Below are 26,434 nucleotides of genomic sequence, written 5' to 3'. Positions count from 1 at the left end.
TTGAATGGGTCTGCTTAAAGGTACCACAAAGACTTTCTCCAAGATAAGTTATTGAGGTATGACACTGTTATTGAGGTATGACACTCCAAGATAAGTTATGATGGTATGACACTGTCAGAAAGTTCCCATAATAGGGACATGAAAAGTTGGTAAGAACTCACTGGAGATCTGATCACGGGGTTTAGCTGAGCTCAAGAACATTAGTACTTGCCACAAACCCTCTACAGCTTCAATGAACACTTTATAGAAATGGAAGGGCACATATGAAACTGTTTCCACGCATCCAGTTCTTTTAATAAGAAGTTAGATGGAGAGAAAAAAAAAAAATCGCTATTTCATAAATACTTTAAAAGCACTGACTGAAGTTCACATACTTCCTTTCTCCAGTACATCTAACACCTTTTAAAATTTTTTTTTTTGCTTTCCATTGTGTTTGATGGGCCCCTCGTCCACTTTTACAACTGACTTTAATACTTCTTTTCCTGGAACTATATATGATCAGTGCTGCTGACTGGCTTAAGGCAACATTTAAACATTCTACAGTGAAAGAATAACCTGTACCAGCAGCACAGGCTTTACATTTCACACTGATCAGCAATGCTTATATTCATACTTCAGTACTTCAGTAAGTTTATGTATAAAGTCATTTAATTTTACAGAGAAAAATTACAGTATAGAAGAAAATGTCAGTTTAGTCACAGCCTCTTAAATGGTGTGCTTCAGTTTCTGAATCAGTGAATAACAAAATCACAATCATCGGTACAACAGATGTTACAAGTAGTTACAGATTTTATTTACTAAAATTGAAGAGTTGTTGACTAATGCAAACTTTCTTCAAGATTACATAATGGAAATTGAATAAAATCTGTAACTTTACATGGTTTTAACCCTATTAGCTGTAGGTACTTTCTACTTAAGTAGCACCGATATGCCACTTACTTACATACCAGTGAGGAAAAGATCACGTTCTTGAACTTTAAACAAACAGGAGGAAGACATAACCCTTCATGCATGAGCCATATAAAAAAACACTGGCTCCCTATTCTCTGCAAGGCATGCAATGCTGCACAGAAAAGTGTTATCTTTGGGCAGCAACACCTGAGTCAGCCTGGGTCCTGGAACACATACAGCTATCTAGCATTATGCCAAAATTAATGAACAAAACCCCACCTTCTTCTGTGGAGTCTGTTTTGCTTTTTAATGTTGAAGTGCCTTGCAAACCCAGCTAAACTGCTCCTCAGGGCTAAAGTACAGCTTCCACATACTGCAGTGCCATGCGGACATACTAAAGTTACTTAAGGATCCTGTTTTAAGTATAGGCTTGAGAAGTATTTGCTGAGAGCTCTTAATCATGCAGTTTTGCATACTTTTCCTGCATAACAAAAATATGTACCCAACCAGTACGATATAAATGGTTCATCTCCCTAGTTCAGTAATTTTGCTCAAAAATGCTTAAAAAAATTTGCAAAGTAAGTTTTTCTCACAGTGGGAAGTGTGTTGTAGAGAACTAAGTTTGCAATATCTATATTCTTAAAAAGCTATAAATGCCTTGTTTTAAAATGATTAATGCTCTGTGAGCTGTAATCATTTTCTTAAAGACACTGAATGGTAACCCATAATGGAAACTAGAAGCTAGTTCTTCTGAGCAACAATATAAATGCTTAACAATGACAAAATACTAAACAGTGTTTTCAGTAAATTTCATAGTGGACCTATTCAAATTTAAACATTCCATACCCAGTGAAATTTTGATAATTACTTAAAAGCAAGCTTTCTTTTTTTCCTGGAAGTATTGACGGAGGAATTGAAGACACTTTTACTTCCCAGAAGTATCCCAGAGCTGAGAACAATTTAAAGATAAGGGTTTCTGTAAAGCTGAATCTATACAATAAGTTATGTCTCGCTAAATCTAACATTTTCAATGAAAAGACAAGTTAAAACCCAAGCATTTAATTTTAATGTACTACTACTAATCCAGAATACTTCCTCAGGTATGATCTTGAATATGGCCAATGTAATTGCTACATAGTCTTCCTTTTAAGTTCACAATCTACTTGAAACAGTGAAATGCACACAGAGCACAAATCCTACTGCATCTATCAGTGCTTATGTACAGGATTAAGAACAGTGCAGGTACTAGCATTTAGCCTACTTTCATTCTTGAACTACACTATTGCTATAAATGCATAAGAACAAAAACCTATTATGCAAGAGTAGTGACATTTCCAAGCCTAATTTACTGTAAAAGCACCTTCAGTTAGTTTGTAGAAATTTACCGTATCTTAAATAATTTGGTTGCTTCAAGAGCTGAAATATTGTAATAACAAAAAGAATCTGAAATTATGAAGTCATGTATAAGCACCAGATTATTTAACATTTACAGTGCAAGACAATCTCTGTAAATAAACTGATTTTAAATCAACACAAGAGGCTATTCTACCAGTTCTCAATAACTTTGAGCTTCCTAACACATTTAGAGTATAGCCTCCTAATTTAAAAGATGAAGGCACCTGACCTTACCTCTGAAAAAAACTCTGTTGCTCAGAGTTTATAAAAAACAGGTATCTGAGGATTAAACAGCCCACTGACCCAACAACTAGACAGCCAGTCACCCATGGAGCAGCAGTGCTGTCTTGCACCACAGGATATTAGAGCTTGTATTCTTAATGTAGACTCTTGCTCTTCACACCAGAATGACATGAGTGTTGCTATAAACTGCAAATCAACAAAAGCAACTCTACTACAGTAAGTAAAAGTTGGAAAAAATAATTTCTTATCTGAAATTACAATCTGAGAGCAAGTCTGTTGTTGTGAATAGCAAGACCCGAAGCCTGCCTCGTTTTTGAAAGAACTATTACATTTATAAAAGCCACAGGTAGGTAAAGGAAAAACACAGTAAGTATTGTTCTCAAATCACCAAATTAAATCAGGAGGGTTAGAGCACAGCACAGAAGCCTGGAACAGTGACTAGCCCCAAAATTTTATTCAAAACTATTTATGCAAGTTTGGTCTAAAGAATTTACATTGTGTTAAAAAAATACTTTGATTGTGCAATAAATAAAAGCTACTTCCCCTCTTCTTCCCAGTACCACTGTTTCCAGACTTCAAACTATATAAGACACAGCTACTTTCAAAAGCATGCATGCACATTAAGAAGTTGAAGTTAATAGCATTTCAGCACAGAACATACGTCATTCAGTTAGGCAGATCACTCTTCAGTCCGAGTTCAAAGTTTAGAGCATTCTGTGAAGGAGATATGCTAAAAATCTCACACTAAAGAAGGGAGTTTATGTAGTACTAGAAACTGCAAACTAGTACTAGATTCCCAGCACCCACACATTTGTTGTTTTTTTGTTGAACATTTATTTATTCCACGAGTTCTTTAATTTCAAGAACACTGAATGACCATTCATATTCTGAATAACCCCTAACAGGCAAGCATTCTCAAATTAAGCAATGTTTGTTTTTCAAGTATCTTGAGATCAGCTCTCAAGTCTGACATGCAAACAGTTCTTGTTTCTCTGTGTCTAGCTCCCATAAAATAAAAACTCACGGAACTAAATTCTCTATCTCACTTGTTATTTCTTCACTGTTTTACAGAAGATAATGTAAACTGTACTTCTAAACTTAGAAATATACTTAATTATAAAAGGATGGTGAAATAAGAACATAAACAATAGTAAACAATTCAAAATGTTCCAAGTGCAGGGCATGATGGAACCCATAAGGTAGATCACATGCCACCACACTTACATTGTTTTAGAAACCTTACTGAGAAAGCAGAAAGCAATGCTACTACAAAAAACAGTACCCTTATACAAAGAAGTAAGTTATTGCATATTTATCACATTTATTTGCAACTCACATTAAGGCTAGATTTACTAAAGTCATGACATATATATAAGCCCCACTTTGGGTTGCTTAATGAAGCAACCAATTCCTCTTAGACTGAACCAACCTTTCACTAAGAAAAAAAAAAAAATGACCCAGTGAATATAGAGAGTACCCGGCGTCTCCTATTCATAGGACAAACTTGCTTCATTCTGAAGAATTCCTCTGTCTGGGACATGACTTCCCAAACAGTTGACAGAAGCTCCAAGTTCATTGTTTCATCAACATCCCCCTTATTTCACAGAGCACTAGATGAAATATAACTGTAATTTTCTGAAAAGTCAACTTACTAATTAAAGATTTCCACAGCCTGATATTTAATCATGCCTTAGGAGAGTCTTGTTAACTCCAAAGGCAGTAGCAGCCTCAGGATATGAATACAAACTTCTGCCTCACCATGAGTAAAGGCACTTCTGCTGGGAAATCAACTACTTGCACTAAAGTAACTAAAGAGTAGTTTTCACCTGAAGCTGAATAACATAACCACATAACCTCCTCCAGCATTATCCCACCTTCTCAATTACTATTCGTTGCCATTTACTGTTTTCAACAGCCTTTGGATACCTTTTTTTTTTTTTTTTTAAACAAAGTGAGACAAAGCTAGATTGAGCTATTTCACGATTTGGTCTTGAAAGACAAGGCCCTCAGGACTCTTGTCCTCCAGAAGGAGGAAATGCTGCAGTCCATTTCTCCTGTTGACTGATACAGAAGTCCAGCGTTGCCATCACCAAGATTATTACAGCATTAGAGTTCCAAATCACCTGGTGCCAGGCAGGTAAATAAACCAGGAGATAGTTCTAAAGCTATTTCTGAGGAAAAGCACTAGGTAACAGATCAGGTAGGGTAGACGAAGTAGGGTAGTTGAAGGAAGACCAGGATTTTGGTTTTGGATGACACATGAGTTGCATAAAGACTCAGTGCATGAGCATACACTGTGATGAGACAAGGGCATAGTTCATTCAACCTATGAAGTTACCAATTACTCACCTTTATTTTAGAGAGAAGTCCATTTTTAGATCTGGGACAACATGCTTGCTACCACAAGCTGCTGTGACAAATTATTTCAGTGCATTTCTCAACTGCAAAGCACATGTTCAAAACCCCTTAATTTGAATCATGAAAATGATTTAACAGTTCGTAACCTCAACTCTTACTGTTTTTTGTGTCCCTCCTCCCCCCCCCAGTCTTTGATATTTTTACTAAGAAAGTGTTGTAGCTGAAAATAACTGAGGCTATATTATTTAAATGCTAACTGCAAGTGCAGTTCAATACTACTGGATATATACAGAGCATACACTACACAAGAGATCTGAGGACAACAGCACAGAATACAATACTGGACACCCTTAGAATAGTTATTGCAAGCCTGATTAAGCCATTTAGTGTCACACAATGACTTCTATTATCCATGCACCTGCCTTCCTCCTCAGCAAGATCTACAGAGGCTTATTTACATTCAGGATAAATTCTACACAAGTAACCTCTCACAGACAAAAGTTTAAGTTTTTCTTTTTTGAAAGCAGCTGCAACTGGGATAACACAAAATTTTGCAACTTCTTACCAAGCTGGCGACAGTGCATAAGAGTTGAAGCTAGACACTTTGAATGGCTAAGTTCTACCCAGGTTGTGTATCCTTACTAAAGACAGAGGCAGCGTAGGTACAAGAAGTCAACATGCTATAGATTTGACTCCAAGTACTACTGATCGCCCGCCAACAGAAACTATCAGTGTGAAGGAGGGAAGGTATTTTGGGCAAGCAACCAGGACAGAGAAAGGGTGACGGGCCGAGACTAGGTTTGAAATGTGCAACTTGGTTTCAAAATCACTAGGGCAGAGGAGTCCTCTGAGAATCAGTTTCATTGCCACTGCCATAATATTGCAATGTACTACACAATAATGACTAACAAGTCCAATAATTTACATCAGAGCAGTTAAAGTTTAGCAAGCTGGTATACTCCAACAGTTAAAAAAAGTCAATGACATTCTACAAAACACACAGCAAGTTTAAAAAAAAAAAAAAAAACACAAAGAAAAAAGAATGCCCTCTAATGCACAGCTAGGAACAAGTGAACTGAACACTGGAAAGGTACTTTTGTGGACAAAGGCTATACTGCATTTAAAGTGCAACACTTGACTATGCCACTCCCATACTGCAAAGAGAACAAACCCTTCCAAACCACCACTCAGTCCCTGCATTGCATTTAAAAACAAACAAACAAAACAAAAAAACTCCTGAGAAAGAGTAAGGCTGGATAAGAAACCCCCTCAATTGCAACAGGCAAGTCTGATTTTTGTTCCTAGTAAGTTTGCTGTCAGAGGTCAAAACTTTTCATTATGGCATCATGGTCAAACTTGAAACTCAAGAAAGCTCTTGATGAGAAAGCAAATTTGTAATGGCCACTGCATGCCACAGAATGTCCCTCTACGTGTTCGGGCAGTGGGTCTTCACTGGAGCAACACATCTCATATGCTGCATCTGCTTAAAGAGAAAAAAAAATGAAAAAAATTTAAACAGATAGTTATCAATAGGAGTATCAATAACAATACAAAGCCATACCTCAAATGTATATTCAATTAATATTTATGACAAAATCTGTATGTCTAGTCATAAACAGAAGAAGGCAGCCATATTTACAAGTCATCTAGAACAAATCTTAAGTCATGGCAATCTGGGGACACTTTCAATAGCCAGTTTTATCCAAAGGTGCTGTTTTGCAAATCATTTCTTAATAAGGAGGTAAGAAATATGGCCCTATTGTCTGAGCAGTAAGTAACGAACTGTGTGCACTCTCCAGAGTAGTCCAATATCAACTGCAGCTTATTACTAGCAGGACAGAAAGCCATGAACCAACTCAATTACCAGCATTGTGTTGACTCAGATGCTGTTTTCCTAAACCAGCTTTCAGTTACTTTTTACTCAGACACCTGGTATAGTCTGACAGTCTTAGTAATTAAGGAGAAGAATTGCAAAACCAACACGAAGCAGCACATGAAGTTAACCAAAAGGAAAAAAAAAAAACCTCAGACTGCCTTAGAAAAATATGGTTTTATAACATTTGGTAGGTTAGCACACAAGGAAAAACCCTCAGCCATCATTATTCAGGTGCCATTAGCCTGTAACGCATGACAATGGATGAAAATTCAGACTGCACTTGCCTGTTTCAAAGTTATCTTGAAGTCTTCTTGGATTAAGCCTTTTTTCACATTTCTGGTTAAGAGAACGACCATATATTACACACTTCATAAAGAAACGGCATTCTATTTCTTAGGGGTATAGCTTAAGCATCAGCTAAAAGGCATGCTGGTTATATTTGCTTTGACACACTTCCTGATGTGTGAATTATTTTACTTATAACTCAGCATGAATTCTGTCATGTTACTTTATCTAGTAAGCATGCTTCAAGTCCACAAGTCTTTCAGAAGCATGCAACCTTTTAACAGTCAAAAAAACATTTTTAAAATGCAGGCTCTCTTAGGGAAAAATTGTGCGTACTTTCTAAATATTTTAAGATGGAAAGGTCTTGCATAAACAAAGTGGAATCAAAGTTGCACATGCATAAGCCTGTTCCAAAAAGCAAAGGGAAATATATTTGCAAAGACGCTCCTACTGCCAATTAAATTAGGATGCGTTACAGACACAAACTCAGAACTCTCCAGGGAAGAGTTAAGTTTTAGCCCCAGGTATGCTGCTGCAAGTATACAAATACAGAGAAAAGTATGGCCCTTTGCACTCTGCGAATTAAGAGTTCCCTGGCCTCCAAACTGTATTAGAAAATTATCATTGGGACATGAAATATTTAAACTTCAAGAGACTGACAATCATGAAAATGCAAATGAAACACCACAGAAGTATTTAGCAAAGTCTGTAAAGCATCTACAAAGTAACTGTGGAGTATTAACAGTTCCACTTGTTTCCATCAAGATCCTACAGATTCCCGTTACAGTTTTTTCTATACGGACAAATTTCTGGGCAGTCAATTCTTTGACTTTTCATTCTTCTACTCTCAGACCCAAATGCAACTAACCATTTCTTGCTACAGTGAGGATTTTAAAGGACAAGAGTTTATGGTTTCTGCACTTTTACATGAAAAACAGAAGGTAATAACCACAAGTCAGAATGCGAAGAATCTAGCTTACAGCCAGTAAACAAGAAAAACTAAAGCCTGGACAAGCCAGCTGAGCTGCATGGAGAACTGGAGCTCACTGCTGCACAAGAGCCAACAAAGTAGAATTGGAGAGCCATAAAAATGGGGGGGGGGGGGGGGGGAAGTGGGGTGGGTGTCAAAAAGACATTATATTAAAAAAAGATAGAGATCTCAGTGAGCCTTCTCCCAGCCAGCAGAACTGTGGGGACAAAGACAATTAGTTACTGCAAGGAAAAGGTAACAAACCAAGAATGTCATACTGGAATTTACAAACTGCTGTACTTCTACTGTATGATTAAAAAATTATATGAGATTCTGGCATGCAAGTCAAGTCTGCATCTCAACATTTTTGCTAGAGAGAAGGGAAATAATAAGCATATGCATTACCACTTTGTATCCACTTGTTGCATAACAAAACTCCATGCTTACAATAATATATCACACATGAATAAATAAGACATGTACTACACTGACTTATTATGACACTTATTATGACTTATAATACAGTAGGCTATTACGTGACAGGAACCTGGAAAGCTGCAGGATTGTCTACAGAAACAGCTAACAAATTTTCAAGTGCTAAAATAAGACTTACTTCCAAAATGCAATCTTTGAAGTTTAGTATGCTTGTCTGTAGATGTATATGCATACAAGGTAAGAAATGTCATATTTCTACAAATACATACCAAATATTCTGATCAAATATACTTTTGATAGATATGCACTCTACTTTCTTTCAGCAGGACATTGGCCTGGACATTTGTTAAGCATTACTGGAACCTGTTAACGAGACAGCCACTGCGTGTTTCTTACCAAGGTAAGGTTTTGCTTAACGGGTTGACTGTGGACTCCATTTGTTCGCTTCTTTTGGCTGCAAGTGTCTTGATACTGCTTTCTGCCATTGCTTCTCAAGCTCTGACTCTGCCATTAAGTCCAAAATGTAGTAAAGAGAAGAGTTTAAATGGCAGCATTGAACATCATTGCACTGACACTTCCTACTTACTAGTTAAAACTTTCCTCCAGATAACCTCAAAACATGTCAACAGTATCTTTTGTAGACAGCACTTTCTGAAGCACACTGAAACTAACCAAACATACACTCAAGTCACAAGGAGTCATCAGCTGTTACTCACTCTCTCTTGCACTATTACAGACACTGTATTACACAATAAATTCAGTTCAGTGAGTTCCCATACACTGATGCATATATACTAGTGGTACCCAAAATATTTCAAAATGGTACATGGAGGACACCAAAATGGTGAGTAGCAATTGCTATCTATACCTGAAACAACACAACTATCACCTGATACTCACCACCTCTAATGTCAGATAAATCTGAGAATTCACAAGATTTTTTTTTTTCCCCATGGTTTTTATTTTTGCATACTATGGTGATAAAATTTTCATTCCAGAGAGGAACCTTTATGAACAAAGACATCTGTTTTAAATAGCCCAGATACATGTTTGCCTAAGAAACAACCTACCTTTATTTTCAAAACTTCAGACATTTCAGCATGATTATATGGCTTCTGTGGCTGTTTTGGCTTCACCCACTGCTCTCCTGAAAAGCCATCTGTGAACACCTGCTGACTACAGCGAAGTTTGGATCTAGTACAAGAAAACAAACAGAGTCTACAACACAACTTCAACCCTATTGATAGCTGAAGAGAAATATGAAAGAATTTTCTGCTTTTTGAGAACAACCTGGAAGACAAGCTTAAGTAACCTAGTGTGGAAACTGTAATAATGCTCACTGCATTCACCCAACTTTGTTTTGCCTGCTGGTAAGAAACCTATGTTCTGCATAGACAGCAAGCTAGGTCCACATTAGCATTTGTCCTGTTGTTGTCAGTGTTTGTGCTGACCTGACTCATATTACTGGAGCACAGCCTTCACTTTGGGACTACATGTTTTAAAGTTTGGTCTACTTCTTTTAGCTCAGCTGAATCAAAAGCCAGCAGAACTTGTTCCCCTACTGACCCCCACAGGTTTTATCTAGATAGCTACTTCTGAGAGGACTTTACAGTCCTACTTTAGAGAGTCCTATTTTTCCACTGTGGAAGTGCCAAAAGCATTGAACTTGAAGCATTGAAAGTTATCTACTTGTTTTAGCTTCTGTTTTTTGGATTCCCATAGACAGGACTCAAGAAATTATCTCAGTTCTGACACGTGTGAGAATTTACCAAAAAAAGTGTATCATGATATTAACTAACTTCTCATCCTATTTACAGTCCTATGAGATATGCCCACAGCTTTTTTTTTTTTTATTAACCCATTCTATTACTGTAATACGAATACTCAGAGAAAGGACAAGCATCTTTGTATGACCAATGTTTTATAGAAAGGATATAGAGGTGTTAAACTGACCTGGTTCTTACCTAGCTTTTTCCAAGTTGGGCTTAGAGGGCGTGCTCCCTGTAGATGAAAATCCATTGTCGCTATCTGAGGACTCCCCATTCCTTCGGGAAATCCATTCCCTCAATGGCCTGTGAGCAAGGAGAAGTGCAACAATATCTACTTACTAAAACAAATCTAAAGAAATTAAAGTTGTCTGAAAGGCATTGGCCTAGCATTTGCCTCATCTCAGACATACCTGATGAAGGGAATTGCCATAAAAAATTTGTTAGGTGCCAAACCCAGCTTGGACTTCGGGGTCATGTCATTTCTGTGGCATGGTAATTTGTCGATGGAAAACCACTCAATATTCTACAAAAACAAGAAATAAAATCAAAATACCCACAACTGTAGCCTTACAGAACATTACAAATGTTTATCAACCACAATTTCCCTTAATTAAAAAATTACAGTGGAAGGCTTTAAGTAACGGACACAACAAGGTTTTTCACAAAAGGTTAAGTAACAATGGGCTTGTTCTTCTGACTGCAACTACAGAGTAACAGATGGTACAGCACACACTCATTGCAAGATATGGCACCTAAAATATGAAAGGTATTATCCAGCAACTAAATTCTGAATAAGGGCTTCAAAAACTGACCAACCAAACCACTACACACTGAATGCCATAAATAAAGGTAGAGGCTTTAAATAACTTTCAAAGCCACTACTATTCTTGTTATTTTTATTTAAAATGCCATCAAAACTAGACCACCAATACTAGTTCAAAGTTTATCAGAAAGAAGGGGATTTAGTTTGCAGAGTAAGTTTCAGTTTTTGTTATGAAAGAAAAAAACACAGCTAAAAGATAGGATTTGTGTTATATTTCATACATTATAGTTTTAATTATTAAAACTGTATACTTTGCAGAATGGGGAATGAAATCAGGAATTCTGAATATACACAGTGTAGAACGCACATGAGCTTTTCTATTGCAGAACTTAGCACCAAAACCCCAGGTCCAGGTAAGATATTATGGAAAGAAGTTACAAATTGAACAAGTTTTCAATATAGTTCTACAGGGAATACAAAAATGGCATGCCTGGTTGTATTAGATCAGATGAAGACGGTGCTTCAGCAGGGAGACAAAAATCTGTCATTGTAAGAACTCATCATCACCCCCATGCAGACGGTCACTGTTGTACAAAGGGGGGTATTTACTGTACATTTTAAAAAACCTCTAAGTTCATCTTCTTTTACTTCATATTTTGAAGTAAATTTCCTCAAATGCAGGAAATTAAGAGATTCCTGTCTAGTCAACTACAAGTACCTTTTCCTATTTAGAAAGCCAGATGCCCTGTTCAGTGGCACCATCTGCATGAAAAATATGGGGATAGCTGTTTTAAACTGAATTGTAATACAAGAAAGATATTCAAACTTCAAAGATTATGGATATCAGGAACAAAGTTTCCAAGAAGTCTACTACCTGACTCTTTGCTTCTTCCTTTCACAATACCTTTTAAAAGCCTAATGGTACACAAACCATCCAAAATAGTTCCCGTTTTCTGTCCCCTTCCCAACCTCCTCCTCAAAATACAGTATTCTCTAAGTCTGGATGGTATTAGCCAGGAAAGAGAGAATACAATCCTTAGTTTCTCCTTCTGATATGTAGGCTTTTGTATACCACCAATTAATAATTACATCTTCAGAAGAATATATAGTTATATATGCAGCTGTAAGTAGGAATAACATGAAATGATTAACACATACACCACCTAAGAGAAAAGGAGAGAATTATAGTTTGACAGCATGCTCTAATGTTGTTTTCATGATGAATGGAGATGTCAGACAGATGGTCAAGAATCAGTCTTTGCAGTAGAGTTGCAAGAACTTGACAAGACCCTACAGTGCAGAGATGCCATTTGTACCTAGTATTTGAGTTATTCATCATGCTTGGTAGTTTCATTATTTTACAGACCATTAGCTTCAAAAGTCAGCTCCACAACAAGGTTCCTATAGATTCAAACAAGATAACTCATACCCGAATTTCCCTTCTAGTTTTAGGGTTGAATTTTGTGTTCTTGGGAACTCCTGGAATGATGTACAGCCGTGCTAATTGATCATTAATTCGCAGCTCAATGTATTCTTCTTTGCAGATATAATCTTTTATGTCAAACCCAGTTTCTTCAAACACCTGAGAAGCATACAGATGAAATCAGTGTATGTATTCAGATTTATCCTTTCAGAACCTATCATCACAAGGGAAGGAATGACTATTTTTCAGATCTATCCATGAAAGCAGGTGACTGCTGGGAAAAACAAGCCTTTACACATAGCTATATGCTCAATAATAGAAAGAGTATCTAAGATCCTACATGCTTTACATTTCTCTAAGACAGACAGACCTGTAATAAAAGTTGAAACAACTCTATTACACCTTCATGTAGCAATTTATTAATATGGATGGGGAGTCTCTAGCTGTTCAATCCATGCTGCTGTATGCATGGAAATCTTATTCACAGCAAAAACTACTATTTGGGGAGTAAAGACATCTTCAAATTCTAGCAAGGTTTACTTGCACCTCAATTTTTCTCTTTCAACAATTCTTCTACTTCATGAACCTTCTACCCTCAATACATATAATCATTTTTATGTTCATAACAAAACCCAGCAATAGGGTAGCAAAACTTTTACTACAAAATTCAAACTGCACATTCACACTGACAAACAAACTTAAAACTGCATTGTCAGATACTCTAAAGAAAAAAAAAAAAGGGAGTGTTATACCTGTTGGAGACTACTAGAAAGTCAATGATATTTTAAAGGAACATTTTCTTTGCATATTTTATGGTCTTGCAGTAAAGGATCAGAGATTCACAGAATGGTTTGGGTTGTAAGGGACCTTCAAAGATCACCTAGTCCAACCCCCCTGCCACAGGCAGGGACACCTTTCACTAGATCAGGTTGCTCAAAGCCTTACTTCGAAATATTTAACAACATTCTCAAATACACAAGGTTTATAATATAAAAAGATTCATGTCAAACACACCTAAATCAGATCATGCCTCTAAGCTTGATAAGTAAATACTCATTTTTAGAAAATACCTAGTCCTCAAAATCTCCACAGGAAATACAAGTACCCAGAAAACATGCAGGATTGATACCACTGTCCAAAATATTTCTGCCCAGACAGTGAAACATGCATATGAACAATCACTCATAGCACTGGATATTAACCCCAAGGTTATTGTGCCCCACTGCAAATAATCCAAAGGCCGAAGTCCTCAGTTAAATTTTTTAAAGACCAGATTTAGAATTAAAAGGAGGGACAGGATCTTCAGTAAAACCTCTTCTCAACCCCCATCTCCTGTGGCTACGTATAATGAAAAACAGAACCAAATAACTGCATATAAAATAATAATAGCAGGAAATACTCAAAATACATTATGCAAAATACCTATATATATATATATATTGGTATCAGCAAAATGGTTATAAGTTCCATTTTTGAAAATGCAGAGGAAATTAAGCACAAATATAAAAAAAAACAGAAATGTTTAATACAAAGCAAATAATTGACCAGTTAGTCTTCAAATTAGCACATACAACCCCTCTTATATCAAAATAAAAAGCAAGCCATTTTCCCATCTAACTACATTAAGAACAGCAGAGTTTAAGGGGAAAAAACCAAACAACACTCCCCCCGCCAAACCCCACCACACACTGTCTCAAAGAGAAGATATGCTTTTCCTCCATACTTACTCTTACTACTAACACCCATGTTTTTCCTCCCTAAATGATTTTTCCAGATGATTTCAGTGAATTCATTGTAGAAACTCCTTTTACCAAGAGTATCATCCATTTAGTATGGTTTTGGCCTCATCAACTTCTGAAATACTACTGAACTGTGTAGGCACTGCCCAGTGAAGACCTCTTCAATTAGAGCTTATACAGATACAGTTTATGGTTTTAGACCTGCGCTGATTCCAGTAAAAGCAGTTAAAAGGTTTATGCACAAATATTACAGACAGCCTGATTCCTGGCCATGTAAGCCCTGAAGAAGTTGCCAGTTTATCCACAATGACAATCTACCTTGATGGAAAAAGATCATAGCAACAGTGTTGTTCACTAGTGTAATCTAAATCAATTCTCCAAATTAAAAACACCATCAAAATATTTTTTCCCATTATAACTGTGCCCACTTTAATGCTTTTGCTAGTGTAACCTGAAGTAAAGAGGAAGGCATACTTCACGTCATTCCTTCCTGAAGCAGTTATGCCTAGTTTGTCCTGTCCACTGTGTTGTGGTCCATATATTTTTATGGTCTCCTCTCCCTTCAGTTCAGTCCTTTAGACCAAACTTAAAAGCACCTGACTAGTAAAAGTTTAACTGAACAAGCTATTTATGCGTGGGGGGGGAAGAGACATGCATTGAATAATCCAGTTAACCTTATTAAGTCTCTGCTCATTCTTCCCCAGCCCTTGAGTTCTGCAATGACAGCCCACTGTATCTGTAGCTCAGGTGCTTCGCTCTTTGGCAAGCATTTGATATTATACAACTAATGTTCTTCACTCAGAGATCAGTAACTGCTAACATGAAAGTATATTTCATGTGTGCCCATCGCATAATAGTGCAATGTTAAGATCTAACACCTTATTTTGCTTTTACAAGTCCATATTACATACTCAGAAAGTAAAGTTCTTCACAATTTTTACATAATCTTCTACAACCTCCAACTCAATTCTTTAGCCTATTTACATAGCCCAGTGTACATAAGGTAAATTCCCATTCTTCTACCTTTTTACAGTTATGGTGGCCCTTGAAATTAATATTCCAAAAGCCACAAAGTACATAAGATTTCCCAAGCACCAAAAATAATACTTAAAAGTAAATTGATAGTTCAGCAGAGAACTTTAAATATAGTATTCACGTAACTTAGCAAGTTAGTGCAAAACAATTAAAAACATGAAACAGTGATTTTAAATTACATAACCCTTGATTATCATCACTCTGGAACTCAGAAAAATACTAAAAGCTACAGCAGAAGACTCCTGCAAGAATAGACTATTTGTTTACCTGATTTCAATAAAGAGACACCCAAGTAAAATGTCTTTTCATCTAATGCATATATCCTGCTCTCAGCAAAATTTCATTTCTTTAGCTTAAATTTAAGGGAATCAAATATAACTTACCTCTCTAGCAGCACAGTCATGAGGAGCCTCTTCTTTATTTACTTTCCCCTTTGGAAATCCCCAACCAGACTTTGCTAAATAGCCCTGAACCAAAAGAACCTGCAAAATACAAGGGAATGCAACTGTCAAACACCCACTATTCTAACCAATTTCTATTAAACGTCTTCCCTTCACCATCCCCTGCTTCTCCAAAAAGACACTTCAGCCTGGAGAAAGGAACCCATTAGGTTTTCTGTGTTCTAGCAAGAACTGTGAATTTTTTTATGGGATCGTGCAACTCAGAATAAAAAAAAACAAACCAGAACTGAGTAGGAAAGCAAGTAGAAGTGTGTTTACTGTCTCCCATATTATATTTCTGTACACACTCAACAGCGCAGAGTAACTCTCAGGTCTTTGTGAATCTGAAGCACTTCTTTTTTTCTCCAGACAAAAAATGTAAACAAAAAGATTACTTCTGCCAGCATATGCCATCCTTCACAACTAGCCCTTCACAACTATTTCCATACTTACATTTTCAAGTGTCTCATCGAGAATAATTGCACCATAAGTTGGCACTCCCATTTTGTATTCTTTCCACTCATCTAAAACCTTTTGTACATCTTCACCTTGAGGCAGTAAAAAAGGGCAGTGATTGAAGAGTACAGCGGCATGTTAAGGGAGATAAACTTAAGCATCCAGTTTCAAATCACACACAGACATACAAAACATACCCACTCAACATTTACAATAACCACCTTCCCTACCTTAAGTGCTTTCAATAAATATTCTCTTGGAAGTAAAAAATATTATGAATAATCCATTACCAAACTGTAAAGGTCAGAAAGCATCATGTAATTTGGTAATTCTAATACAAGCCAATTAAAAAAAAAAAAAAACCACACACACAAGAAAAAAGATGGTGCAAGGCTGCTTGTTTGAAAGAAGGTCTCCTCTAATTTTGAATAAAAAGTATCCACATAACAGTTATTTTGAATATGTATTATTCTTAAACACATTTTTTCATTTTGAAGCGAGACAAACAGACAAAAACAGTTTCATCTCCTGCTTGAAGTGGAGATAAATTTTTCCCACAAGCATTTGTTAGACTCTGGTACAAAATCTGTACTTAAGTATTTACTATTGAAAAAAAATATTTTTAATGGCATCAAGGTACAGAGATCTAAATTCTAATACACTTTACCAAAACTCACCATGCAGAGAAAACATGAACAACCTTTATAACTCTAAAACTTTGAAAGCAAATCTACAAGTCCTTAATGAAAGTGTTAGTATTATATATTACATATAAAATTATGCTACCAATAAAAAATATTCCACAGCAGAGTACTTAAAAATATGACACTGCAGCAGAACTAATATTTCTGGCAAATGTGAGTTGGAGAGGGACAGACGTAATGAACAAATAGTATCTATTACATTGTATTTTTCCTGCACTGCCTACAATTACTAGACGAATTCTGTTGGTCTGAAAATACATTTATAATTTTAAAATACCTAAAATAAATTAAAAATAACTGCATAATATTAAGCAACAGAAATTTATCATATTTTTACAGTTTATTGTTAAAATTAAAGCTGTAGTGTTTCAAAGTAAGTCTGTTATCAAACTAACAGAGAATTATGCTGTGTAGTGAAACCACAGATGTTATCACGAAGCATTTTGGATAGTGAAACCACAGATAATATTATCATGAAAGTTAGAAGAAATACTCCAATCCCACATCAAGAACATATGGGAAAAGGTTAAAACCAAAACACTTGCTGGATGAAAGTCACAAGGTTTTCTCCAGCAAGGACTAGGTAGTGTACATTCCAGCGGCCCTTGTAAGCAATGAAAAAAGCAGAGGCCAACCACATGAATTCAGTAAAAGTGCATCCTCTCCCCTACCAACAGAACTGCTTCTAGGAGCAACTGTCCGTACTTCCAACAAGTACATACCACTGCCCATGGGGGAACACATACCACCTTCAGCTAAGTTAACATTTATGTCACTATTTACTTGGAAAGGCATTAAATTAAGGAGACAAAACACCATGAAGAGCTCTAACAGCTCATCTTTGAAACTGACCTAGTCTGCCAAAGTGCAGCCATGAGGAAAAATCCTCAAAGATCAGAAATTACCTGTTTTCCATAGCTCTTTTGCAGTCTGAGAAACATCTCTTTTGTGGATGCCACAAAATTATGGAAGCAATTAACAGATAAAATCACATACCTAGCAATATTAATTTTTAATTGCTAACACATGAACGGACATTTTCCTGCTGCAAGTATGAAATTTCGTTAACAATATTCAGTTTGCACTTTATCCACTGAGACAGAAAACAATCAGTAATAAAAAGGATATCAGCTTTAGCAAAGTCTCTTATCCCACACTGAGGTAATCCTGGTGTGTTTTGCATGTAGAAATCCAAGTAAAACCAATGGGCAAGTTCAATCTGAAAACACACTCTGATTGCATTGTCTCTCTCTTCACTTGGAATGTGCAAAATAAATCGGCTGCCAGGAAAGAAAGAAAGAGTAAGATTAGCCAAATCTATCAATTTAAATAAATCTAACAACAAAAATACATTGCAACAGTGGAATTCCCAATCCATTAGCACAGAGCAACAGACCACCAGATCTTCCTGGTGGTCTGGACAGCAAAAGGTTTTCACATCAAAGTAAAATACAACTTTTAAAGTCAAGAAGGAGAATGGATCATGATGTTCTTTCACAAAACTCAATTATAATAAACTAAGGAAATTAACTGTTGTGAAAACAGGGAAGGCAAGGACATCCTACGTAAATGGCTATATTATAAGAATGAAAGCATTTTTATAAGTCTAGTAAAGAACATCTGCTAACTCTGATAACAGATGTCAATGCATTTTTTTCTGGGCACAAGCTAAACACAGCTATGTATTTTCACTTAAAATCACAGTAAACTATTATTTTATGTAGGTTTTAAAATTCAATACAAGCTTATTAATTTTCTCAGTCTGAAACATGGACAATTGGTTTATTTTTCAAGTCTACTTTATGCTTTAGCTCAGATACTGGCACACAAATATAGAGTCCCAGAGATGTAAGTGTAAGGAGCACTGTGTGATAGCTTATTTTACTTAAGCAAAAGCAGCTTTACTTATTTATTTATTTGTAAGATCAACAGAATTTTCTTTTTAGAAATTTAAGGTCATCCACTCCATTGAACTTAACCCATTTGACAGAGATCTTTTACATTCAACTCCTGAGTACCACCAGCCAAATTCCAAAACCACATAATATCATTGCCAGAACCAGAAGGACTTAAGACATCTTTACATAAAATTTGACAAGTATGAATTGTTAAGGGATGTCAAAAGCGTTGCCTCTCCCAGCCACTCTGCCCAAGGACTGCCTCCTGCCTGGCCGCTGGAGCCCAGCCCGGTGCCCTGGGGTCCCTGCCCAGGCTGAGGGACACGGCTGCTGCCTTCTCTTTGGCAGGCTCAACCAGTAGCAAAGCCCAGCATGTGTCCCAGGGACACACACAAAGACACACACAGGATACTAACACAGCTAGTCACACAGGCTACCACTGACACGGTGCTGCCTTCAACAGCACCTACATACAGGACTCACACAAAACACAAGCACAGAGAGCCAAGTCTCCTTCTCTTCTTCGGCTGGCAGAGGCAGAAAGTCTCTAGTGCAGGCACACACTTGACGCTCTCCAGGTTCACAAGTACACGCACATTCACAGGCCCCCCAGGTACCAGCACGACTCGCTCTGTCCACCCAATACCCCCGCCCAGATCCCAGGCCCTCATACACATCACACAGGTCCCTTCCTCGCTGGCCAGTCCAGCTTGAAGTTTGCTAGTGAGTACACATGCACAATAGGTTTGGGGAAGAGAAGACACTCACGCCCTCATCAGCCAGCACCAGGCACATGGGCTGTGACCCACAGTCCTGCTCCAGCCATTGCCAACGCTCTGCCCCTCACTCACCTCACTCACACAGTTCCCCTGCAGTAGCCGGTTTTCAGGACGCTCACCATTCCCACCCCAGAGCCTGGAAGTCGAGACCCCCACCCACGCAAGTAGCTGGCACTGAGACATCCCCCCTCACTCCAGGAGCTGACACCCTGTCCACTCACATGCATAGCTCTCATCAGTAGCTGGCACTTCATCCTTGCAGCACACACATACACGGGGTAGACAGTGAGATTATGCAGCGAGAAAATTAAGAAAAGATTTAATAAGAAGATGTAAGAAGGTAGGACAGACTGTGGCAATTGGGCAAAAGGCTCAGCCAGACAAGTGTACTGACAAGTGTAAAACTGGGCTCAGTTTTACACACAACCAGCCCTCTTACACCCCTTTCTGCCTATGCCCGCTTTGTCCCCCCCTGCTCCCCTTCCCCTGCCGCACCCCTCCCAGCCCTGTGCGTGGGATCCCCCCTGGTTTACAGTCTTATCAGATGCAAAGGCCAGGCTGATCTTCCTGGAAGTGGTGCCTGTGGTTTCTTGATAGCCCATCAATTAGTGTGACTGGCAGGTTTGTTTCTTGTCATTGTCTCCACTTTTGTTTTCTTAGGTCTGTCTCTGTATATTTTTCGTTCTCATTTCCCCCTTAGTTTCCCAGGAGCAGGTCCCTGCTTAGATAAACTTGCTGGAATGAACATTCCCACATCGCCACACACCCTCATCAATCAGCGGCCAGGTTTGGTTCTCATCACCGCCTCCCTTATCGTTCCTCCCTCAGGTTTGTGTCCCTGTACGTTTTGTTTATGGCTTCCTCCTTTTCTTATTATCCTGTTTTCACATTGAAAAAGGTCCTTGACCAGATACCCTTAAAGAAGCAGACGTTCTTCAGAATACCACCTCCCAACTGCTCCTTTCTTTTTGAAGGCTCTGTTACTGCTGAAAAAAGCCCTTACATATAAAGCTGCTGTAGATTAAAGGTAAAAAAATAAAAGTCTGTTTTATTTTACAACTAGTTGATGATGTTTTCCTGCCCCAGCACTGCAGCTGAACATAAATCTGAAGATACAATATGTAGAAGTAGTACCAAAGAGGAGTGAGAACATGCCAGCATTAGGCTTAGAGTAATGAGAGCAAAACCAACTAGAACACTACTTTATTAATCAAAAAGTTAACTCCTAAGTTACTTAGAGTGACTGAAGTGCTAACAACAGGCATCTCTAGGTTGTACTAGGTGCAGGTGCCCAGGTGCTGGCAGCAAGGGGCTGCAGGGTGGCCTCCCTTGAGAGGAGGTCAGGGCTTCCCTGTGCTGGACATGGCTGCCTCCAACAGACCCACCACAGGGCACAGCTGAAGCCAGCAGCCAAGATGGTGGCACCTCTAGGAAAGTGTATTTAAGAAAGGACAAAAATGCCAGACAGGCAGAGGAAGAGAGAAAAAGTGTGAAACAGCAGCGCAAACACCAAAGTCAGAGAAGGAGGGAGAGGAGGTGCTCTGTGGCAGAGCAGGTGTCCACATTGCAGCCTGTGGAGGATCCCATGCCGGAGCAGATGGGTATTTCCTGAAGGAACTTCAGCCCATAGGATTCACCTCAGGCTGGAGCAGGGGCAAAGCATGAGGAGGAAGGAGCGGCAGAGACAAAGTGTTATGGACTGACCACAACCCCCATTCCCCATCCTCCTTCTCTGCTCTGGGAGGAGGCAGAGGAGTCAGGAATGAAGGGGTGAAGTTGAACTTGGGAAAAATGGGGATACAGGGAAAGGTGTTGTTTAAATTTTTTTGTCTTTGTTTCTCCGTCTCCAAATCTATTTTAATTGGCAACAAACTAAATTAATTTTCCCCGAGTCAAGTCTGGTTTGCCCATGATGGTAACTGGTAAGCAACCTTCCTGTCTCATCCTGAGCCACAAGCTTTTCCATCCTATTTTCTCCCCCATCCTGTTGAAGAGGGGGAGTTGAGTGGCTGGGTGGGCATCTGGCTGCTGGCCAAGGTTAACCCACCACAGTCCTGAAGTCAAAAGATGGGGTAACAGCACTTGCTTACAGGAGAAAGAGAGCACCAAGGAGCCCCAAAACCTCCATATAGATTCTGTGCCTCCACTTATTTATTCAGTAAAGAACAAGTTGGTAGCACAAGACAGCATGACAAAAAAATGACATGGATACCTGTGACTTGTTATTTAACAGAATGGGTCAGAGCGGTCCTACTACTGAACCTTAAACACACAATAACTCACCAGAACTACAATAATTGTATCCTGGCATTGTGTGATTCTAAAACAGCCTAGGAACTCAATAAATGTTTGAAGACATTATGTACGTGGCTTTAGCTTTCAACTTGTTTTCACATGCTGGCAAGTAACATTTTACTCTGAATGAGAACGGAGGTGTAACATTTTACTCTCTGAATATGAATTCTAAGGGTAGAAGTCTCTTAATTTAGTTTACCAGCAGGGAAAAACTGTGACAGCTTGGAAAAAAAAAAAAGTTAAATGAAAGTGCATTAGATTAGTCGGTTTAATCTTATTTTTGTTATCCATAGGAGAATGGTTTTGCAATGAAAGCATTTAACAATAATCACCACCACCATTATCACTTATACTCAATTCTCACACAGAACTCTACAGCTGAATATAAAAGCCTACTTGTTATTTTATATGGTTGGAAAAAATTGTGGGTTTTGGGTTTTTTTGGTTGGGTTTTTTGTTGTTGTTTTTCGGGTTTGTGGGGGTTTCTTTAAGAGCTAGCTTATACTGATTCTCTAGTACAGGTTTCAGTGCTGTATAATTTCAGTATTAGATTCTGTGAAGTCAGCCATGAACGTTTGCCTCTGAACATACCCATTACAGCAGGGGTAACTTTATATGTTGAGGTCCACAGGACAAACAAAGCCCAGGGCCTGAGAGCCGTTCATCCAATGTACTTGATTTAATAAAGCCAACATGCAAGAGAATTTTTAGTAACATGCATTAAAAATTCTACATTTAAGCTTAGCTATAACCTATATGAAATTATTATATATTCTACTGCTCACAGCATGGAAAAACAGTAAGGTTAATATCAGAGAGGACATCGACAAGTACACATTGAGCCTGCAGGGCTTGGGTTTTTTTTTTCCCCTCCCACAGAAGAAATAGGTACACTAAGTTTCCCCTGTCCAATTAAAAACTTAATTTGATGCTGAATGCTACAGTTGCTACTAAACAGCCAAACTTTACCCTCAGCAAAATACATATCACACAAATACTGAAGGCAAAGCTTTGTAAAAAGTAACATCAAACCACAAACCTACTCTAAGAACATAATCCAGACCCTCCTGGAAGTCCACGTTATCTCAAAACTGAGTTGCTTTAAGTCCCTACAGACAATAAGAATTTGGAGTCTTACCCCAACTAACTATACAACTGAACAGTATTTATCAACTTAAGATCAAAATTGATTACTACAAAAAGAAATCCAGTCATCCTGCACGGCACCTAAAAACTTGGAAGCTTTAACTCACAATTGCAAAAATAAAATAACTGATGTGGTAAAGGTTACCCAGCAGTACATCATGTTTTTTTAACCTATGGGGCTCAACAAAACAAAACAAACAAACAAAAGAACCACCACACCCTCCCCTCAAGACATACAAAATTAAGATACCAGCTAAGGCACCTTTGTATGCCTTTGGAGCTAGCAACAGCTGTGAGAATTACCTGCAGGCATTAAAACAGCTGTAGCTGCCCTGAACAGTGGAATTATTATTTAGACTAATTGGCTGAATTAGTTGCAACAGCTGCAAGTGATCTGAGGACCTACACGTGAGCCTCTGAGTAGCCTCTGTGTGGAACCTCCCTGAGCCTCTGCCTAGACAGGAGCCCCTGTGAGGAATCTAAAGAAAGTGGTTCAGCCTAAAGTAAAATTCCAAACACATTTTACTTCAGCAATGCATTATGGTGATGGAATTAGCACCAGCTCACGGTGGTCCTTCTGTCATAAGGAAATGTATCAAGCAGGTAAAATGGCAGTGAGAAGCACGGATGATTGCATCTCCTGTGTACACAAGCTGTTAACAACTAAGAGTTTTCAGCAGAGAATCCAGGCCTTTTGCTTCAGGACAAAGGAAAATTCTCCTGTCCAAAGACAAAGTGTAGAAGTCTGACAGATGTTCTAGCACTCAAGATACAAATAAAACCAACAGTTCTGTTTTGTGGACATCTAAGCTTTAACTTAGATTTTGGTTTTCAAATACACCAAAAAAATCCCACTAAACAAAAAATAAAAATCTCAAACTACTGGGCAAGCTTGACTTGAAAGCAGATTTATTTCATTGTTTAGCTTAGTAAGAGTAATGTGTACGCTTGCCATCTCCTAAAAATTCACTAACAGCTACTTAGATTTGCAGCTCACACTGCTACAGTTCATACAAAAAGACACTAAAGAACTTGTATGGGTCCTGTAACTTTCCAAACCTGTTATACTGAAATTATAATTATTTTAGTACTGAAGTTTTATTTGCTGACAGAATTTTTAAAAAGAAAAAGAAAGTACAGGTTGTGCTAGAAAATATTTTTAATCTTCTCAGTAGCTGAGTATGAAAAGCTGCTTGGCTCTTTCTACCAAAATTTCCACTAATATCATATATAGATTGAAGAATGTGGGAAGTGACAGATATTTTAATAACCCATTTATGGCCAATCACCTGAAGTGCAGCACACTGATCTTCCACTTGTTTAATAGCTTATCTTCTCCCTCAAGCCAAGGCCTATCAGGCCCTGTCACTCCTCCAGTGCACACCAGAATCCTTTCTCCCTTTCCCTCAGGAAAGCCTGACTCCTCTGCTCCTTTCAGTTCTGTCCATGTCCAAGCAAGGCAACGTATTTGAAGCAGGGCTGATCTGTTAACACCTAATTCAACACAGTGAATTAGGAAAAGATGAAGAGCGAGACAGACAGTAACTACAAGCTCCTGACTTACCACTCTAAGGTTTGGGGTTTTTTAATTAAAGCCACACAACTACATTCATACAATTAAAACACCATTTCAAAGGTAGAAGACGACAGTAGCTCAGGGGAACACAGTAAGACAGTGGAAGTGACCCTATAACAATGTAAGATCTGATTACTCATGTCCCCTTCTATCAGTCATTCCACAGGGGTGGCATTAATAGGCTATTTCAGTTTGTAAGCATTGTGATTCCCCTCTGGATTTTCTGAAGAAGTCTTAAACACCACTTCATATGTGAGCAGGCATCTAAAAGACAAGTCCCATCTCTCTGTAGGGAGCCCAAAGGAGACACGATGGAAAAATGAACATGCTTCACAGGCCAGGCTTGGTGAATTTAAAATTTACTTGTGTCTTGCAAACTCTGACTCTTGCATTAGATACATAACAGAACACTACTGAGCGGAGCAGTTCTAGCTTCCTGTAATATTCTCGCTTATAAGTATTTTCATTCATTTGAAAGCAGTAATTCCAGTAAGTTGGACTATTCTTCATCTCTAATAACCTTTTCCTCTTGTATATAAATACTTCAGAAGGGGTCCTTTCAAGGTGGTAAGACAGAAGGCTTATTTCATGTCAAATACCACATCCAGTTTGGGGCATCAAATTCTGGGGATGATAGATTAATTAAAAAGTCCAAAGGGCCACACCACAGATGATCAGAGGCTGAGATCATAAAGGGAAAAAGCACCTCCCCCCTTCCCGAGAAAACAGAATCCGTGTGTTATGAAAATTTAAATGTGTAGCCTTCAGGGTAAGAAAAGCTAACCATTTCACTGTGAAAGCACCGACAAGCAGGAGAGGACAGTTTCAGACTGAAGGGTATTCCTTTAGTTCTTCCTTTTCTGTCTCACTGGAACATTCTCTTCCAGCAGAGGTAAATCAGCAGAAGGGACTTCCTGCCACCCCTTCTAAATGAAACCAGACTTCTGAACGCTAAGTATCACATCAAGTCACCACTACACACATCACATCAACCTTATGCTTCTAACTCTTCTTTCACCCGCGCAAACACCGCCGACGCAGTTTCACCTTCCTCGGCCAAACAGCATGAGCTGCTGAACACCGTAACAAAAACCCGCAAACCATGTTCTGCCTTTTCTTCCACACCCGGCTTCTTCCCCGCCAGTGGTGTAGCCCTGCATCAGGTTCTGACGACGGTGCCAACAGCAGAGGAGAGCTAGCGGGCGCCCTTCCCGCCGCGCCAGGCCAGCTTCCATCGCCGGGGCGGCACTTTGGGCCACGAAGCCGTGAGGGAGGCGGGCGCAGCCCCACACAGGCACGACGGGAGCCGCACCGAGCCCCTTCCTTCCGCTTACCGGCCGCTGCGGGACTACAGACACCACCCCTTTCCCCACTCCGCCCTGCCGTCGTCCCCCCCCCCCCCCCCCGGAGTCCCGCCAAGCCCACGGAGCGCTCCGAGCAGCCCCCAGCAGCCCGGGCCCCGCGCCACGCCGGCCCAGCGGCCCGATCGCGCGCCTCGCACCGGGAGGGGGAGGGAGAGGGCAGGGCAAGGGGACGGCGCCCACCCCGCCCCCCGCAACGGACGGCCCGCGGCACCACAGGACAGGGCGGCCGCCGCGCGGGGGAAGGGGGAGACGCCGGCCGGCCGGGCCTCGCGGGCGTGAGGCGGGCCCGGGAACGCCCCCGCCCCGCGGCTACCTGCACAGGTCGTCCAAGACGCTGCTGGGGATCTCGGCCCGTTTGGTCTCCATGGGGAAACGCGGCTCATCCCGACGCGGCGAAGACTGAACCACGGTACAGCGGCGGGGGCGGGACTCCCTGGCGCCCGCCCGGCGGGGACTGGGGCGGGGAGGCGGCGGAGCGGCAGCTTCCTCCGCCAATCGCCTCGCGCCGGCCGCTCCGGGGTCCTCCCGCCTGGCGGCGCGGCCTGACGCGGCGAGCCAATCAGCTGGCGAGCTACTGAGGGAACGGGACCCTCA

The 26,434-nt window shown here is 39.4% G+C and overlaps 1 protein-coding gene across 2 annotated transcripts; it reads right to left on the bottom strand.

Annotated features, from left to right (window-relative positions):
- Window positions 1-9: 9 nt before the first annotated feature.
- Window positions 10-26,297, bottom strand: DCP2 (decapping mRNA 2). Of its 2 annotated transcripts, none has more exons than XM_072860316.1 (11): window positions 26,154-26,297; window positions 17,911-18,062; window positions 16,076-16,203; window positions 15,566-15,664; window positions 12,415-12,567; window positions 10,633-10,745; window positions 10,418-10,525; window positions 9,524-9,647; window positions 8,850-8,957; window positions 7,048-7,099; window positions 10-6,370 (listed from the first exon to the last, which is right to left on the bottom strand). In XM_072860316.1, exons 1-11 carry the CDS (start codon window positions 26,204-26,206, stop codon window positions 6,204-6,206), a joined length of 1,257 nt encoding a protein of 418 aa, XP_072716417.1. In that variant the 5' UTR covers window positions 26,207-26,297; the 3' UTR covers window positions 10-6,203. The 2 variants fall into 2 exon arrangements, with proteins under 2 accessions (XP_072716417.1, XP_072716418.1); XM_072860317.1 differs by having other exon boundaries at window positions 11-6,367.
- Window positions 26,298-26,434: the final 137 nt, after the last annotated feature.

Source organism: Ciconia boyciana, chromosome 4, assembly GCF_034638445.1.
Source record: "Ciconia boyciana chromosome 4, ASM3463844v1, whole genome shotgun sequence".
Taxonomy (NCBI): Eukaryota; Metazoa; Chordata; class Aves; order Ciconiiformes; family Ciconiidae; genus Ciconia; species Ciconia boyciana.
This window is presented reverse-complemented; position numbering and strand designations above follow the sequence as displayed.

Coding starts and splice junctions, on each gene's coding strand:
- DCP2 (XM_072860316.1), bottom strand. CDS start 26,206: ATGGAGACCAAACGGGCCGAGATCCCCAGCAGCGTCTTGGACGACCTG. Junction 12,568..15,565: donor ATGACTGTGCTGCTAGAGAG/GTAAGTTATATT, acceptor TATGCTTCTCAG/GTGTTTGAAGAAACTGGGTT. Junction 8,958..9,523: donor CTGAAGTTTTGAAAATAAAG/GTAGGTTGTTTC, acceptor ACTTAATGGCAG/AGTCAGAGCTTGAGAAGCAA.